The sequence below is a fragment of the Taeniopygia guttata genome, chromosome 3, assembly GCF_048771995.1.
Source record: "Taeniopygia guttata chromosome 3, bTaeGut7.mat, whole genome shotgun sequence".
Classification (NCBI taxonomy): domain Eukaryota; kingdom Metazoa; phylum Chordata; class Aves; order Passeriformes; family Estrildidae; genus Taeniopygia; species Taeniopygia guttata.
This window is the reverse complement of record NC_133027.1, coordinates 23,418,366-23,434,852: the sequence shown is the minus strand read 5'-3', so window position 1 is coordinate 23,434,852 and position 16,487 is coordinate 23,418,366. Positions and strand designations below refer to the sequence as shown.

Genomic DNA, 16,487 nt, shown 5'->3' with positions numbered 1-16,487 from the left:
TAATAGTAAAAGTTACTTTAAATATTTGGGTGAAAAATTTTACAATTTCCTATGTTATGTATTTGCAGTCTAGACTCCTGTGAAAATTATCAGGAAATAAAAAAAAAACAACACCAGATAACTCACTCTCTATCCATTTTCAAACACATATAATCAGTATTTGAAAATGTGAACTTTTTGTGGTCATTGACTGTTGGCTTTTTTCTTCATCTTCATTGTTTGTTTGCTTGTTTGTTTCCCCACTAGTGACAATAAATAACCATTTATGAACTGTTAAAATAGTCTTACTGTCAACAATTGAGCACTATTACAGGAGCTCAAAGGTTTAATACAATGGAATGGATTGTTTTTTGGATATCTGTGAGGGAATTCATGCCACCTTATTCTAGGATCTTAATTTGGATAACTTAATTATGTGTTGGGGGTTAACACTATATGTGGGCAGTTAAACATCTCACCACCTTTTGCTCACCTCCTACCTACCCCAGTAGAATGGAGGAAGAGGAAAGCAATAGTAAAAGTAAGAAATCTTGGGGCAAAGATAAAAACCATTGTTTAACAGGTGAAGGATAAGGTGAAGAAAAGAGGAAGAAAATAAAAGTGATGCAAAGGCAACCACTCACTACCTCCCACAGGCAGACCGATGCCCAGCCAAAGATGACTAATGTCTCTAGTCCCCCTCTTTTCTCTTTCGTTGCTGAACATTATTTTATGTGGTATGGATGATCTCTTACTAGTTCAGGTCATCTGCCTGGTTGTGTCCTCACCCACCCACATTACCAATTTATTTACTGGTAAAACATAGTGGGAAACAGAAATGGCCTTGATGTTGTTCAGCAAAAGCCAGAACATTCCTGTGTTATCAGTATTTTGGCCACAAACCAGACACAGCACCATATGTCTTCTGTGAAGACAGCAAACTATGTAATTTCCTGGTCCAGTATAGCATTTATTTGCATACACACACATCTACACATTTATAGTTAGATTATATCTGTGGAGTCAATAGACAGTGAGGAAGATTCTGAACACCTGAATTAGACTGGTGCTCATAAAGCATGCCCACAAAGAAATCATGATTCTCTACCATCTGTAGAATTTTTTTCTGTCACACAGTCTTACAAATATAGAATATTTTCACATCACATTCACCTAATCTTACTTTCCTTCTGAGCAGTCAAAAATAATTGTGATTTTCAAGTTTTAGAAATTACAGTAAAATACAACGCCATGTGGTATATTTTCTATATTTTCTCCAGTACTCTTTGTTCTGGTTCTATTTAGTGTGTTTTCCCTTGCCATAACAAGCTGTTCCTTACTAACAGTATTTTCTGCCCTGAAACTTGTAGTTAAAGAATACGTTGTTTGCAGGCTGTACAACATGTTCTTCCAGAGGCAGTGTTGCAGCTTGCGCAAAAGTGCATAGTTTTATTACTCTTTTCTTCTATTCTTCCCTTTCTTAGTTAGTCCAGTAGGACTGTTTTATCTACTCTGAAATAAATGGGAAGGTGAAGAGGACATGATACAATAGGAACTGCTATTTTTTGGTTCATTCTAACCATCTCTTGTTAAAATAACTTGCTTTTTAGATAAGTTGCATGTTTTCTACTTCTCCCACTTGCAACTTGTTAGCCGTCAACAAACCTAGGATAATGAGTTCCTCAATGACAGTGTAAAATTTTATCTTATTATGTAAACATTGGAAAATCAATTCACTTAAAGCCAGAGCAAGGTAATTTGACATATTACATTTTTGCATTACATGGGAATTATAATAAAATATTTATAAAAGTGATGAAAACTGTGTTTGTAGTGATCTCAAAATAAAATGTCAAAAAAAATATTCATTGAAATTCAGAAACTTATGCTAGTATTTTCCAAGTACTTACAGAAAAAAATCCAGAAAAATTATTAAATTCTCAACAATAGTAATAATTTGATGTCTTTTCATAGGTAACTTATTAGTCTAATAGTTAGAATAGTAGAACAAAAAAAGCATAACCAAGAAAGAGTTAAATTGTGATATTTGTGTCATTCTAATTTCAAATTAAAAAATATAACTAGTATTTATCTCATTTCACACATAGTGTAATTATGTAGTAGATATGTAGCTATTTGCATTACCGAATGCATACACATTCATCCAGTTTTATACTTCCCATAAGTGAGAAGCAAAGCAATTTCTTTTGTCAAGACAACTAATGCAGTTCATTTTTATGTATTACTCCTTACCTATAGAGACAGTGTTTTAGTGTGTGTGTGTCTGTGTGTGTGTGTGTGTATGTATATATATGTGTATGTTAAAAAATGTATGTGTTTAAAACATTTAAAAAAACCTGACAACATAATCCACTTCAATAAAATGTCAAGTGCTAGAAGAAATTAATTGTTCTAAAAAGTATTTATGATTTATTGGAGTGTTTTTTTCTAATGTGGAAAGTCAGTAACACGGTTGTGTTAAATTTTTAAGTGATTAGGATTTACCAGATAAGCTCACTATATTGAATTTATAATTCACTCGTGTTCTGTTTTCCATGTGCTTCCTTTTCTTCATTGTGCAAACAGATATGGGACTTTTCTTCTTTAAAAATTAATTGTCTTGCATGTATTTATTTTTCTTCACAAAGCAGAAACTCTCTCTGTTGCCTCAGATCACAGATTACACTAGCTATTTCTACTGAGAAGATCTAGCAATTCTGTGGTCATCATATATTATAACTTCAACTTGCTCATCATCATTTAGAACATATAGGAAATTGTACACTCAATTGTACACTCAACAGAGAATACACCCGGTGTATTCTCTGTTCTTCTCTTGCCCTCTGAAAGAAAATTCCAGTGGTTTACAAATGACCAATTTTATTGTCTGCTTTATCATACAAAGTATATGTTTGTTTTCATAATTGACTTTTTTTTTCTTTTCCATATCTCTTGCTTTTGATACTTAGTTATCTTTTTTGATGGATTATCTCTGGATTTTCCTATTCTTTTTAGTATTTTATTTCTCAGTTACTTTCTCTTCCTCTTAGAAATTGCTGCAATTGCTGAAACTTGACTTAAAAAATAATTCTTCATTACTCCAATGTTATTCTTTTCCTTTTCCTTTCTTCCCTCTTAGAAGTGTTGTTTTCATTTCAAGAAATCAAATGTCATAGGAGTCTTAGCCTGATTTGTTTGGATGATGGAATTTAGCATTGTTTTGTTGTCTGGCTGTCACCCGAGTATACCTTTGTTACACAATTTCAAAACCATTGGCCCATTTCAGTGAAATCTCACAGTTCTGAAATAAAACTCTTGTTGAGAAGATGCAGCATTACTCCATAGATACCATTTCGGTTTGGCTTGCTGGCTTACCAAGTCAGAATATTCTTTGTCACAACTCAATTTAATATGCAATGTCTTCCCTAACTGCTATTCGTGGTAGATAAATGTGGGAGGGAAATAAAATATGAGAGCTTGGTATGGGTGTCACATTGAAAATCTTCTTATGAGCAAAAGGAGTACTGTTATATAGGGAAAGCTAAGAATTTATTTTTAGTCCAATTGATGCTCACACAGTTAAATTGTCCACTTTTGTCATTTCTAGATATGAATTTGCAAAGCAAAGGAAATGGACCTGAGCTTCTAACATCTTTATACATTTAACCAGCTTGTTTTTTTCAGACTACTTCTAATTGATCTCATTTTAGGATGTCCTAATATACTATAATTGGGGAAAAAAAAATTTATAAACAAAAAAAATTCATTCTAATAATGAAATTAATTTAATTTACCCTTAAAAAAGAGGAGTGGGCAAAAAGAATACATAGTTACAGTCAGATTTGCCAAATCCATTCTAGTTGTTTGAGTGAATGTGTTGCATATTAGTGAATGTGTTACATATTAGAAATGCCCACAAACTTGCATAGCTTAATTCTAATCTGATCTGTTGTATTTAAATTACATTAAAAGGATTTTAAGATTAAATTCAGGTTTTTACTTTTTTGTACTAAACTCAGTTCTATTCAAAGACAGATTTTTTAAAGTGAAAATAATTGCCTTTTCTGCTAACCAGAATACAATATGTATGGGCACTGAGGTAGCAGACTTATTTGCTAGGGAAATACTTTTTTTGTAGATCCCAATCTAAAAATAGAGAGAGATGGGTGATGGCTATGCTTACTCAATCAATGCATACAATGCTTGCATGCAATAAAAAGAAAGAAGTTTTCTAGAGATGTTAGCATTTTATGAAGGATAAGGTTTTTTGATAACCCCTCATCTCAAAGGAAAGCAAAGAATATGAACATTGTAGAGTGAATTATGAAACTAATAATGCTATTTCTCAATTTTTTCTACTGATTTTCTGAAGGCAGATAAATGGTTATGGGATCAAATCTTAATATAGCTTGGAATTGTACTCTGAACAAATTATTTTTGATAAGAAGAAAGTGAATGCACACTGAAAACTGTAAAATATTTTCTACCCATACTTGTCAAGATCTAGTGCTGGTCCTTGAGCCGTGAATTCTCACAGCACAGGATTTGAAAATATAACCTAAATCACTTATATACTGTGTATTTCTGAAGGCATTAAAAAGCTTTGTCTCCTTAGCAGAACCCCGGGGAAATTACAGCTCTCAGTACCATTGCTGATAGATTTGTTTATGATCTGATATTTTCATGTTCTCTTTTCCCTTCAGCTTTGCAATTGCAATGCATTGGGAATGGTGGGCATTCCATTGTGTTAAAGATGGATTGCTAAGTTTCTGTGTCTTGTGGAACCTTTGTGTCACCTGCAGCAAGAAGGAAGTTTGTAGTGATTGCCTGTTGAATTACTGGAAGAAGTTAGAATATTTTTTTTTCAAGATAATGAAAAAACTTTCAAAGTGCTTGATTTTTTAAAGAGCAACATTTAAGTTTAATTACATTTTTCCACTCTTGAAATAAGTGTTTTACTGTTTAGTTAAAAAACAGAAGCATTGAGAAAGACTGTCTCTTGTTATGAGTGTTGCAGTTTTGCCACTTATGTAAAACAGCAAAGAGAGGAAACAACCACAAATACTTAGAAGAACATTTCTATGGCATTTGACTGGTGATCTTGAGGTTCTGACACCCCCATATATGTCAAATCTCAATACCTGAGATATAAACAGTCTCTGTACTCTAGGTCTGAGAAGAAAAGTCACGGAAGTTTGATTGGTAAGCTGTTATACCAGGTCAGAAGAAATAAATAGCTTTTATGGCTTTTGAGGGATTCATAGCAGAATTTAGTGCACAGAAGAATTCAGTCTAATGGTTCATAAGACATATTTGTGGGCTTTAATTCCTGTCCATATTAATGTTACCTCATCTTTTAATATTTATGGAACATCTTTTTTTTTTTTTTTCCCACATAACTTTCCCTTTAGGACTCGAGCTTCTTTAAGGGAACCAGAATAAATGTTTGATTTGTATTATTTTTACTGTGGAAGTCCTAGTTCCTATTATTGGAACTGTAAGACTATTTTCAATCTGCTCTGAATTTCAATATAACATAAAGCTGAATATGAAGTAAGAATCTTACTCTCATACATTTAAGAGTTTGAGCAATAGGGTCCAGAAAATACACAGAGAAATGTTCTAATTTCCCTCTCTTTCTTCCACAAACACTCATGAACACACAAAACATGATTTAAACATGTTTAATCTGATGGCCTTTTACTGAAAAAAAAGATGATTATGATTGAGCTTCTGAGTCTTAGGAATCATAGAATGAAAAGAGGATTGGTGAAAAGTTACTGTATTTCTAAAATGGTTTCAAATTATGTCCTAAGGCAGGAATGCTAAAGAAAATGAAATCTTTTGAGGGCCCGGTAGCAAATTATTTTCTAAATCATTAATTATGTTTCGTGATTCTAGTCCTGAGTCATGGCATCTGTAAAGATTATGGTCTTTTGGTGCCTACAACAATAAACTGAGGTTCCAGATTGCCAGTCCTATCCTATGTTACAGCAATCTGCATCCTGGGCTTCCATAAAAAGTGACATGGCCAGCAGATCAAGGCAGGTGATTCTTTCCCTCTTCTTCCCTCTCTTGAGACCCCACTTGGAGTGCTGCATTCAACTCTAGTGCTTCAAGCACAAGAGAGGCACAGCCCTGTTGAAGTGGGTCCAGAGGAAGACTACAAAGTAAATAGCAGGCTGGAGCACCTCTTCTGTGACGAAAAGCTGAGCCTAAATAAGGTTTCAGGAAGTCCTTATTGTGGCCTTTCAGTATTTAAGAAGGTCTTTTTAAAAATAAGAGAGGAGACTTTTTACCAAGGCCTTTAGTGAGAAGGGTCAGAAGTTTTAAATCAAAAGACAGTAGATGTAGATTGGACATAAGGAACATAAGATGAGGGTGGTGATACACCAAAACAAGAAATGTTTTGAATCCCTGAAGGTCTTCAGTCAATTTAGATGGCACATTTAGCAGTCTGATCTACTGTAATATGTCCTTGCCCATGGCAGGGAAGTTGGAACTAGATCAACTTTAAAGGGCCTTTCCAACAAAACTCATGGTAGGCCAGTCTAGAATGAGAAGTGGATTTTTTTATTGAGTCAGTAGTTATAAACACAGTGATACTGGAGGAATGCACAAGAAGCCTAAATATAAGTTTTAAGTGAGCTAATTGTGACTCTTCTAGCATTTGAGTGATTGCATGCTCAATTCTCTGGTAATACCATTTTTCTGTAAAGCAATTATTTCCATGTTTGAGTGTTAACAGAAGTGGAAGTGGAAGTGTTACTTCCATGCCGAGTGTATGTAGCACTTGGAAAGCCAATAAGTCACTCTAGTTCTTATATAAGATGGTAAATATGTTTGAACCATTACAGCAAGGTAGCACAGAATCAATTACATTTCTTTTGTGATATACAGTCTCTTCTTATCAGTGGAACATATACTGCACAGGACAAATGGCTATATGAGATAATTTTAAAATTCAAATATTGGACTTCTGCCTGTATTGGAGTGAAATACTTTTCTCAGATTTCCTTTACGTTTTATTTCAGCCTCTCCCTAGGGTTTTTATCTGAAGTCAAACAGAATCCCAGTTTGTAAAACTCAGTAGCAAACAAATCTTAGGGCATGACAGTCATAAAAAGAGCTTTCTATTGCAAGGTGTGACATCAGGATTTGTTAGCAGTATTTGTTAGTCATGACTACTGAATAATGAATTACTCTGTTAAATCAGATGTTATTGCATATATCAAAAGAACAAAGAAGAATATAATTAATATTTATGTTAAAACTATAGAACATATTTCCTGAGTGACCTGTAAATCATAATATCATAGTCACATGGATCACTTGACCAATAATTTATGAGTCATCTGTAGGATTTATACCAGAAAATACAAGCAGTGTATGTTAAAATTTTACACCTTATTTTCTAAAATAACAAATAGCAAAATAGTTTTACTCTGCTCATATACAAGTGTTTTTACCCCTAACTGACTGACCTTCAAATTTACAGTGATTTGCTTTAGGCATAGGTTCTCTCCTTACTAAAACAAATACCAGAACAAACCCCCAAAATTCCTGTATGTATTTTGTTTGCCTTATTTACAACAGGCAAAAGGCATATGCATTTCTCAATAAAGAGTAGCTAGAATTTTAAAAGCTAGGCTTTGTTTTTTTTTATTTACAATCCAAATGACAGTAAGGGATGTTGTTAACAAATCTATGGGCTTGATAGGACTTATCCAAGAGTCCTCAAAGAGCTGGCTGATGTCATTGCAAAACCACTCTATTTTTGAGCAGTTTTATGAGTCTGAAGAGGTCCCAGCTGACTCAAAGCTGGTCAACATTGTGCACGTTTTCAAAGAGGGCAAGAAGGAGAACCCCAGAAACTATAGGCCTGTCATTCTTAAGTGTGTGGTAAACTTATTGAGAAGCTTATTCTGCAAGGTATTGAAAAACACCATAAAGACAATGCAATTGTTGGTCACAGCCAGCACGGCTTCATGAGAGGAAAGTCCTGCTTATCAAACCTGCTTTCCTTTTATGACAAAACAACTCATTTAGTGAACCACGGGAAGTCAGTTCATGTGGTCTTCTTGGATTTCAGGAAAGCTTTTGATGCTGTTTCATACAGGATCCTTCTGAGCAAAATACCAGCACACAACTGGATACACATCACCTGATGAGTGAGCAGCTGGCTCATGGCTTGGGCACAAAGGGTGACAGTAACTGGGGTGATATCAAACTGGGAACCTGGCACTAGTGGGGTCCCACTGAGCTCCATCTTAGGCCTTGTGCCCTCCCACACCTTTGTAGGTGACCTGGAGGCAGAACTGGAAGGGATAACAAAAAAGCTGGCAAAGAAAAGAAAACTTGAACAAGCTGCTGACTCTCTTGAAGGCACAGAGTCCCTGCAGAAAGACCTCAGCAAATGAAAAGTTTGAGTAATCACCAACCATATGAGGTTCAACAGGGAAAGTGCTGGATTTTTCACCTGGAATGCACCAACTCTGGCTATACGGACAGGCTGGGGAATGAGATGTTGGAAAGCAGTGCCACAGAAAGGGACCTGGGGGTCCTGGTCAATGACAAGTTTGGTCTGAGTCAGCAGTGCCCTGGCAGCCAGGCAGGCCAACCCTGTCCTAGGGGACATCAGGCACAGCATGGCCAGCAGGCAAGATTGTCCCACTCTGCTCTGCCTGAGCAGCCTCACCTCAAGTCATGTTCACTTTTGGGCACTGCATAAATGAAAGATTTTAAACTATTAGAGAGAGTCCAAAGAAAGGCAATAAAGAAGGTGAAGGGCCTCAAGGGGAAGCTGTATGGAGAGTGGCTGAAGTCCCTTGGTCTGTCCAGCCTGAAGGAGATTGAGGAGAGACCTCATTACAGTCTACAACTTCCTCACCACTTGCTGATTGATGCCAGAATCCTCTTCCTGAACCCAGATCAGCCACCCTTCTGGGTAACTACTCCCAGTTTGTATACCCGTCATGATGTTCTGTGGTATGAAACATCCCTTTGGTCAGTTCAGGTCCCTGCTATGCTCCTTCCCATTTTGTTTATCTTTTCTTTTTTTGCATACCACTGCACTGGCAGAGCATGAGAAAAAAAATTTTAAAATTACCAGAAATTAACTCTTCCCTGGCAGAAACCAGGACAACAGCCACCTCTTATTCCATATAATTTTTGTCACACTGTTTCAATACTCCCTAATATCCTATGACCTTCCCTATTTATCTTTTTTGATACATATACACGCAATCATCACTTCCTTCATCTATGGAAAACTTATGTCAAATCTGTCAGGATTCCCTCTCTTACCTGAGTGGTTCCTGCCTTATTTTTTATGTAGATCAGTGGGAGAGTTGTGGGGTTTTTTTTCTGAAACTGATTTTTAATAATAACTTCAAAAATTCTGAGATTGTGTAAAGTACTTTCAAAACATAATCTATGAATACTGTATTGTGACAAGTTAACCAATAAGGAAGCATGGCATTAATTTCCTCAAAAGATTTTGCAATCAAAGTTTAAATATTCTAGTACTTACTGTCATTGTTCGAAAACCTTGTTGTTGTAACTGTTAGGCACTGCGTTGCTACATCTTTAAAAAAAAAATCTGTAAGATCCTCTGACCTTCTGGAATAATTTCTATTCTATTTCTAATATAATTTGTTAAACACATTTTTATATAGTTTAATATTTCAGTCTTGATACAATACTCTTCAGAGTCCTGTACTCTTAAATAATTTTTCTATTGCTCTGTTTTGTATAAAGATGTTGATAATGATATTATCAGTATTAGTACTACACAAATTATAGCAGGAGTAAAAATAACATTAAAAATTAATGAGCCATTACTAGATTTAGCACAAAATTGTATGAACCACAATTTAGGGAAAATAAATCTTTTGTATTTCCTTTCAGTAGCAATTAATTTTTATTCTAAGATTTTGAATTTCTTTTCTTAATTTTTTGTTATTTGAAAGAAGGGGGATCTGATTTTTTAGAGGATTTCAGAATATTTCTAGTACCCCTACATCTTTTCCAATTTTCTAGCATTACAAACACTGAATTCTGGATTTGCTGAAGGAATTAGGGAAAAGAAGAAGGCTCTCTCGATGTAAATCTTATTGCACAGCATGACTGTAATTAGCAATGACTAAAAAACTTATTGCTAGTAGTTGTACTTCAGTGAACCAATTAAGTACAAACTTCACTTTAAGTAAGCACTTAAGTCTAAAATACATGTTTAGCTTAGTCTTCCTGAAATGACTTGTTTAAATAATCAATTTCAGAATAATACACTTCTAGGATGAACATGTTCGTATTGTAAAGGTTAACTGTGAAAAAAAGTAACAAAATACTTTGTTCAAGAATATTTTAATCATATTCTCTTGCCATATTTTTAGATCTTGCACTTAACAACACGTGGATACAGAGCACACTGGTATTATTATACTTGCTTCAACTTTCTTCTGACAGAAGAATTCCTTAAGTGGAAATTGAGGGTTCAAAAAGAGGAGGGCCCTCATCCTTTTAACACTGATTTCTTAAATGGCAATTACTTACTATTGAATCTATGTTAAATTGCCTGCAAATAATTCTGCATAACATTTTTATGAAATAGTGTTTTTATTGCTTCATATGGAGCTGCTTGCATTATCTTTATATCTTAGTAAATGTTATTAATGAAAGTTTCCTCTGAATTTTCACCAGACTGATTTTTTGTGTTTCTTTGAATACTGTTTTGATGTCCTTAAAAATACAGAACCTAACATGAAATATGATGATTCATTAAAGCAATTTTTTGCATAATGATATATTCCTTTCCCTTCAAAGGTATTTGTTATTTTTGAGATCTTTATGGTGCTCTGTTGTGCTGAAGTCATTCATTAATTTTTCTAATTTGTTTAGGTCACATGATTTTTGGACATAGTTTAATATATATTAAAAATCCAATGGATTGTGAAAAACTTGTATTTCATAAAGGTTTAAGAAATGAATTATTTTGTTGTACATTACTAAAATATTTTTGTATGGTCCAAATTGATGATTTATTTCTTGTTATGTGTTTATCTCTGAATGACTGGAGCTTGGCATTCCAGTGTTTACTTATTATTGAATGCACTACAGATTTTATATTAATGTGTACTTCCTAGTGTGTTGAGAGCTGATTAAGCAATAAAAAGTACTTCTGTTCTCTTCCAGCTTATGAGTTACAGAACTGCCCTGATCCTCCTCCTTTTTTGAATGGCTACATAGTCAACTCAGATTACAGTGTGGGTCAGTCAGTATCATTTGAATGCTATCCTGGATATGTTTTGAGGGGGCAGCCTGTTCTCACTTGTCAACATGGAATCAACAGAAATTGGAACTATCATTTCCCCAGATGTGAAGGTAAATTTCTGATAGTACCTTTGCTTCAGAACTCACAATACTTTCTGATTTTTGTTAACTTGTTTGTGTGCCAGTACATAATGCAGCTTTTTCTGAAAAACAGTGCCTTTATTCTAACCTGTAGTGTAAGCAGATAAAGGCAGAATATTATGTGCTTAATAAATCATAAACATTTTATGAATCATGTTCCTCGGCAGTGATTTATTGTTCCTGTTAATATCTGTCAGTTGTATTGATTATGAGAACTCAGGATGCTGCCAGCAATTATCTTAAACTCTATGTGAAGGAATATTTCAAGAAGATACTTATAGCAGTTAGGTTATGGAGACCTCTTTATAAGTGTTTTGGAAGAAAATACAGATTTATTAAAAGTTCACTATAAACAGATATTTAATATTTTTCTTAATGTTAAACATGCGGTAAAGTTTTAAAATATCAGTTAAATATAGATATAAAAGTGTAAAGTGTTAACATTTCATGTTTTTAGAATTTGTTTGAAACCTAGCCAAAGTTCCACACCACTCATATTTTATTGATATAGATGCAGCACCAAAGGGCATGCAGCCTTCTATCTTTTCTTATTCCTTTTTACTCCCTATAGAAGCATATTTCCTAAAATACATGAAGGTGTATAATAGAAGAAGCATATTTTATGGCATAAATCAGCATTTTATGTTTTCTTAGATGAAAAAAGAATAAATAAAACATGTTCAGTTTGAAATGACATGCAGGTGAATTAATATTTATTATGTCACAAGGACAAACTTTTCCCTGTCCCCTCATCCATAGTTTTAATTCAGTAGTTTTATCATCATTTTCTAACTCAAAGGTATTCCTCTGCTACTGATGTTTCCATAATTCACAACATACATTTGACCTGGTTCCTGTGCTTGTAAATCCTACCTTCCAAGTCTACCCAGCATCATCTACATCTCCTGCACACAGCTGAGTCCTGAATGCATGCAGCTCTCTTGTGTGTGTGATTGTGTACATTTATAAGTACCATTTCTGACTAAATAGCAAGTTGCTTTCTGTTTTGACTGTGCATTTTTTGTCTCTCACTTAGCACACCACTTGCTTTGTGGAAGATTCATCTGTGTATATTAAAGCTCCACCTAGTACTGCTGAAATTATTCCTGTGACATATAAATGTTTTTTTTTTTTCTACAGGGAAAACAAATTGTTACTCTGATTGTCATAATTTGACAGTGGATCTGAGGGAGGAATCAGTGAAAGAATTAAATAATTTTTCTAGCTGTGACCATTTTTCTTAGAAGTTTGAATCAAGAACTTTCTACAGAAGATTGCACATACTTTTGAAGGATGAGAATCTGTATATGGGAGAAAATTAGATTAATTTCTACTCAAGTAATCATAGTAGAATCATATCATATAGTCATGCTCTAAGACTTTACTCCTGTGCAATCCAGTTGTCCTGGTGACTTACCATAGATGTCCTGCTGTAATGTATGTAATTATCAGTAAATGACTAACTGGTTTTGGGTATATTTTGGTGGAATTTTAAAAATGTTTACTGTCTTTCCATGCACAACGTAATTAGGTGTAAATGGGTATGAGAACATACAATATGGCATATATTCATTTATAAATCAACATGTGGTCTACTGTTAGCATTTGGTAGCTTAGAAGATTTGATTATACATTTACTCATTTCAAAAATCTTTTTCTTCATGTCTGTCATTCAAAGTGTAACATAACATCATTAATTTAGAGTGATTTGTTGATTCACACTAAAGCTATGTTTATCTTGTGTGAAATCTAACCAGTTACTTCTGTTTAATGTCATGCTTTCTGTGATTTTTAAAGATCTTTGGAGAAAGCATAGTAACAGCTGGATGTACTACTTACTCTACTAGAGTTTTGTTACCTGTGACACTTTTTTCTGGACAAAATTTATTGATCTTCCATGGCTAACAATCATATAAGAGGAATTAGACTGTACTGAGATTCAATCAATCTTCATTCCTTCTTGAGTAATAGAGAAAAATGAAGGGAAAATAAAAAATTTATGCAATCAATAACACCATTAATAAACCTGTCAAAAATATAGTAAACTCAAAATATATTTAAATATAAACCTTCCATCAGAAAAACCCTCTATATTAATTAGAAATTAATATTAGTCTCAGGAAGTGTATTTCCCTGTAGTAAGTATAAAACAGTCTTAGTTGTAAACATAGAGTACATCCATAGAGTGAATGTGGAAAGAACAGAGTAGATTTCTGAGACCAGACAAAGTGACCATGGCATGAATGTAGGGGTTTAGGAAATAGTAAAAAGTGGGCTTGAGTCACCTTTTCATACAGCTCCCAGAGCTGATAGACAGTGCAACCAGGAATCAGACAGATAGAACCAAGCCTTCATTTACCTTGGCTGGTTTCATTTGTTGGCCACAACATTCATGGTTCAGGAGCAGGTGCCATTCTGTTCGGAGAATCACAAACTGGGTCGGGTTGGACGGGACCAAAGTGGGTCACTTTGTCCAACCTCCTGCTCAAGCAGAGTCATCTTAGAGCATATTGCACAGGATTGTGTCCAGACAGAAAATGTGCTAAATGCATCATACAAGTTAGTACTGATATGGATGAAGAAAGTGAAGTAGTTAAAGCATCCTTAGCCTGTCCTATAAATCCAGAGATTATTAAAATAACTCCTTCAAAAAGGGCTTCTCATCAACTAGCCAGATGACCTTCTACTACAACAGTATAGCAGCTTTAAATCATACAGAAAATAAAACATCCTTCTGCATTTATCAGTCCTCCTTCCTTTTTCCCTTTTCCTTTTCTGTTTTTCCCTTTTTCCTTTTAAGTTGAAAAAGAAGTGAAGAGGGTCTTAATGAGAGTCACAGGAACACTGACAATAATAACATAAGCTTAATGGTAAGAGCTAAAGAGAAATGTTCTAGAGCAAGGCTGAGTACCCATAAATGAGATTAAGGTCTCATTCTAATGGGTGAGACTCACTAATTTACGCTAATGGCCGTATGTCTACTTTAATATATTCTTTCATCCATATTCATTCAGTTCTTCCAATATGAGACTCAAAAGAGCACATTATCACTATTTGCTACCCTTGAATAAAGTCAGCCTTTTCATATCTTTGATTTAGCTACAGACTTCATTCAGCAAGTATGCACAAATTTGTGTCCATATGTCCATTTTACTTGTCATAGGGATAATTAGCATACAATCTACAAGTTAATCACCATTAAAAATAGCTCAAACATGTAAGAAATAAAGTATAATGGTTTTGGACTAGTGAAAGAACAATCAGCCTATTTTTTCCAGAATTGTATTCCCGTTCAGAGCTCAGTTGGATGGAAACATGCAGGACCTGTTTGTTTATTTGGTTTTTAATCTTGAATACAAACAAAAGGCGTCCCTTTTTAAATGGTGTCTGGACTTAGTTTCAAGAATTATATGCAAATAATACTACTAGTAGATTTGGATGAATTTTAAGAAATGAAACCTTAAAGCCATCAGCATAAATTACTTTTAGAAATGTCAGTATTTATTTGAGAAACAACCAACCAAGGAAAAGGTTGTCTTTAAGACCTAGGTTGTCTTGTCTTGTGGAGCTTTAAGAATTTGATAACATTTTGATATTCCACTTGTAATATGAAAAAACTATTTTCTACTATTATTTTTTTTTCATTTGTTTTCTTTTCAGCTCCCTGTGGCTATAATGTAACTGCTCAGAATGGTACAGTTTATTCCCCAGGATTTCCAGATGAATACCCAAATTCCAAGGACTGTACTTGGTTAATTATTGTATCTCCAGGCCATGGGATTTATATCAACTTTACCTTACTTCAGACTGAACCTGTGAATGACTACATTGCAGTTTGGTATGCAGTTTTTTTTGGAAACAGAAGTGATATTTTTCTGATTGATTAAAAAAGTCTCACTTTCCCAAGCTACAGATTTTCTTAGTATTGCTCTTTAGGTTGTCATATGTGCTGAAAAATGGCATAAAACAACTTCTAAGGTTGTCTCTTAAAACAACGTCTAAGGTTATCTGAAAAAAAAAAAAAGTTATCACTTTCTGAACTCTTTAAGAATACTGTTCCAAAATATTTTGAAGCTCAAACTCAGTTATCAATCAGATCTTGTTTGACTCTCTGTTCTCTAAGTTGAGGCAATGTGAGGTCAAAGTGATGTAATAATCTATGCTATGTTGAATTATGCGTTCCATGAACACACAGGCAATATATATTAGTTTTTGCAAAAGTTTATGACATCTTTAAACATTAACTAATTTAGACATTAAGTAAGATTTTCTTAAATTTTCTTAATATTTCAATATGCCTGATAGACAGACTTTTTATATTTTCTAACCCAGAATTTCAGGCCATGTACCTCCATGTCTTTATGCTTCATATTACATTTTTCTCTTCTCTGAATTTGTATTTCTTTCCACACAAACCCATTCAATTTATGACCTCCTCTGAAGGAAGAGGCCTTAGATCTGTCTAAATTCTTGCATAAGGATTTACTGCACTCAAGACCAATCATAGATAATGCTGAAGGTGTTGGACATGTCATCTCTGTCCAGCCCTGGTCCTTACCCCACATACTGTGCAAGATGACTTCTCATATATGCTACAATAGTTCAGGAAAAGGAAGGTTTGCGCAGAATATAGGATGTTACTTATTGCTCTGTGAGTCACCTGCTCCAATCTCCCACCTAGTCCACTGTTCCTACAGCTATTGGTGAGGTTTTTTCAGACAGTTTCTAGAGATGTGCAGCTGTTTCTGAACAGCCATTTGGTCACCTCTGGTATTTGCACTACCTGTAAGCCTAAGTGTAAAATACATCATAGACTGTCTTCCCTGGAAGATTGTGTATATATAATGCTTGGCTTTTCAATGATACAACTGAGGTGAATAAATATACCTCTGATTGAAAGACAGTAAAAGGTCAAATTAACAGATTTCAGAGACATTCTAGATAAAATCAAGCCTTCTAAAATAACATATTGCAAAAGTTTTTTCATTCCGTTTAGATTAATTACATGTAATGTACAAAATAACCAGAAATAAGTGTTGTAGAGCTCAAAAAATTCTTCAGTGATAAAAGTAGGGAGTTTATTTATTAATTCTGAC

The 16,487-nt window shown here is 34.3% G+C and overlaps 1 protein-coding gene across 2 annotated transcripts in view; it reads left to right on the top strand.

The window, feature by feature from the left end:
* CSMD1 (CUB and Sushi multiple domains 1) overlaps positions 1–16,487 on the top strand; it is a 1,058,834-nt gene that overhangs the window by 933,330 nt on the left and 109,017 nt on the right. For both annotated transcript variants that reach the window (XM_030269463.4, XM_030269462.4), the window contains exons 42-43: positions 11,173–11,361; positions 15,052–15,229. In XM_030269463.4, coding sequence (XP_030125323.4) covers positions 11,173–11,361; positions 15,052–15,229 — 367 coding nt within the window. The remainder of the gene's footprint in view (positions 1–11,172; positions 11,362–15,051; positions 15,230–16,487) is intronic.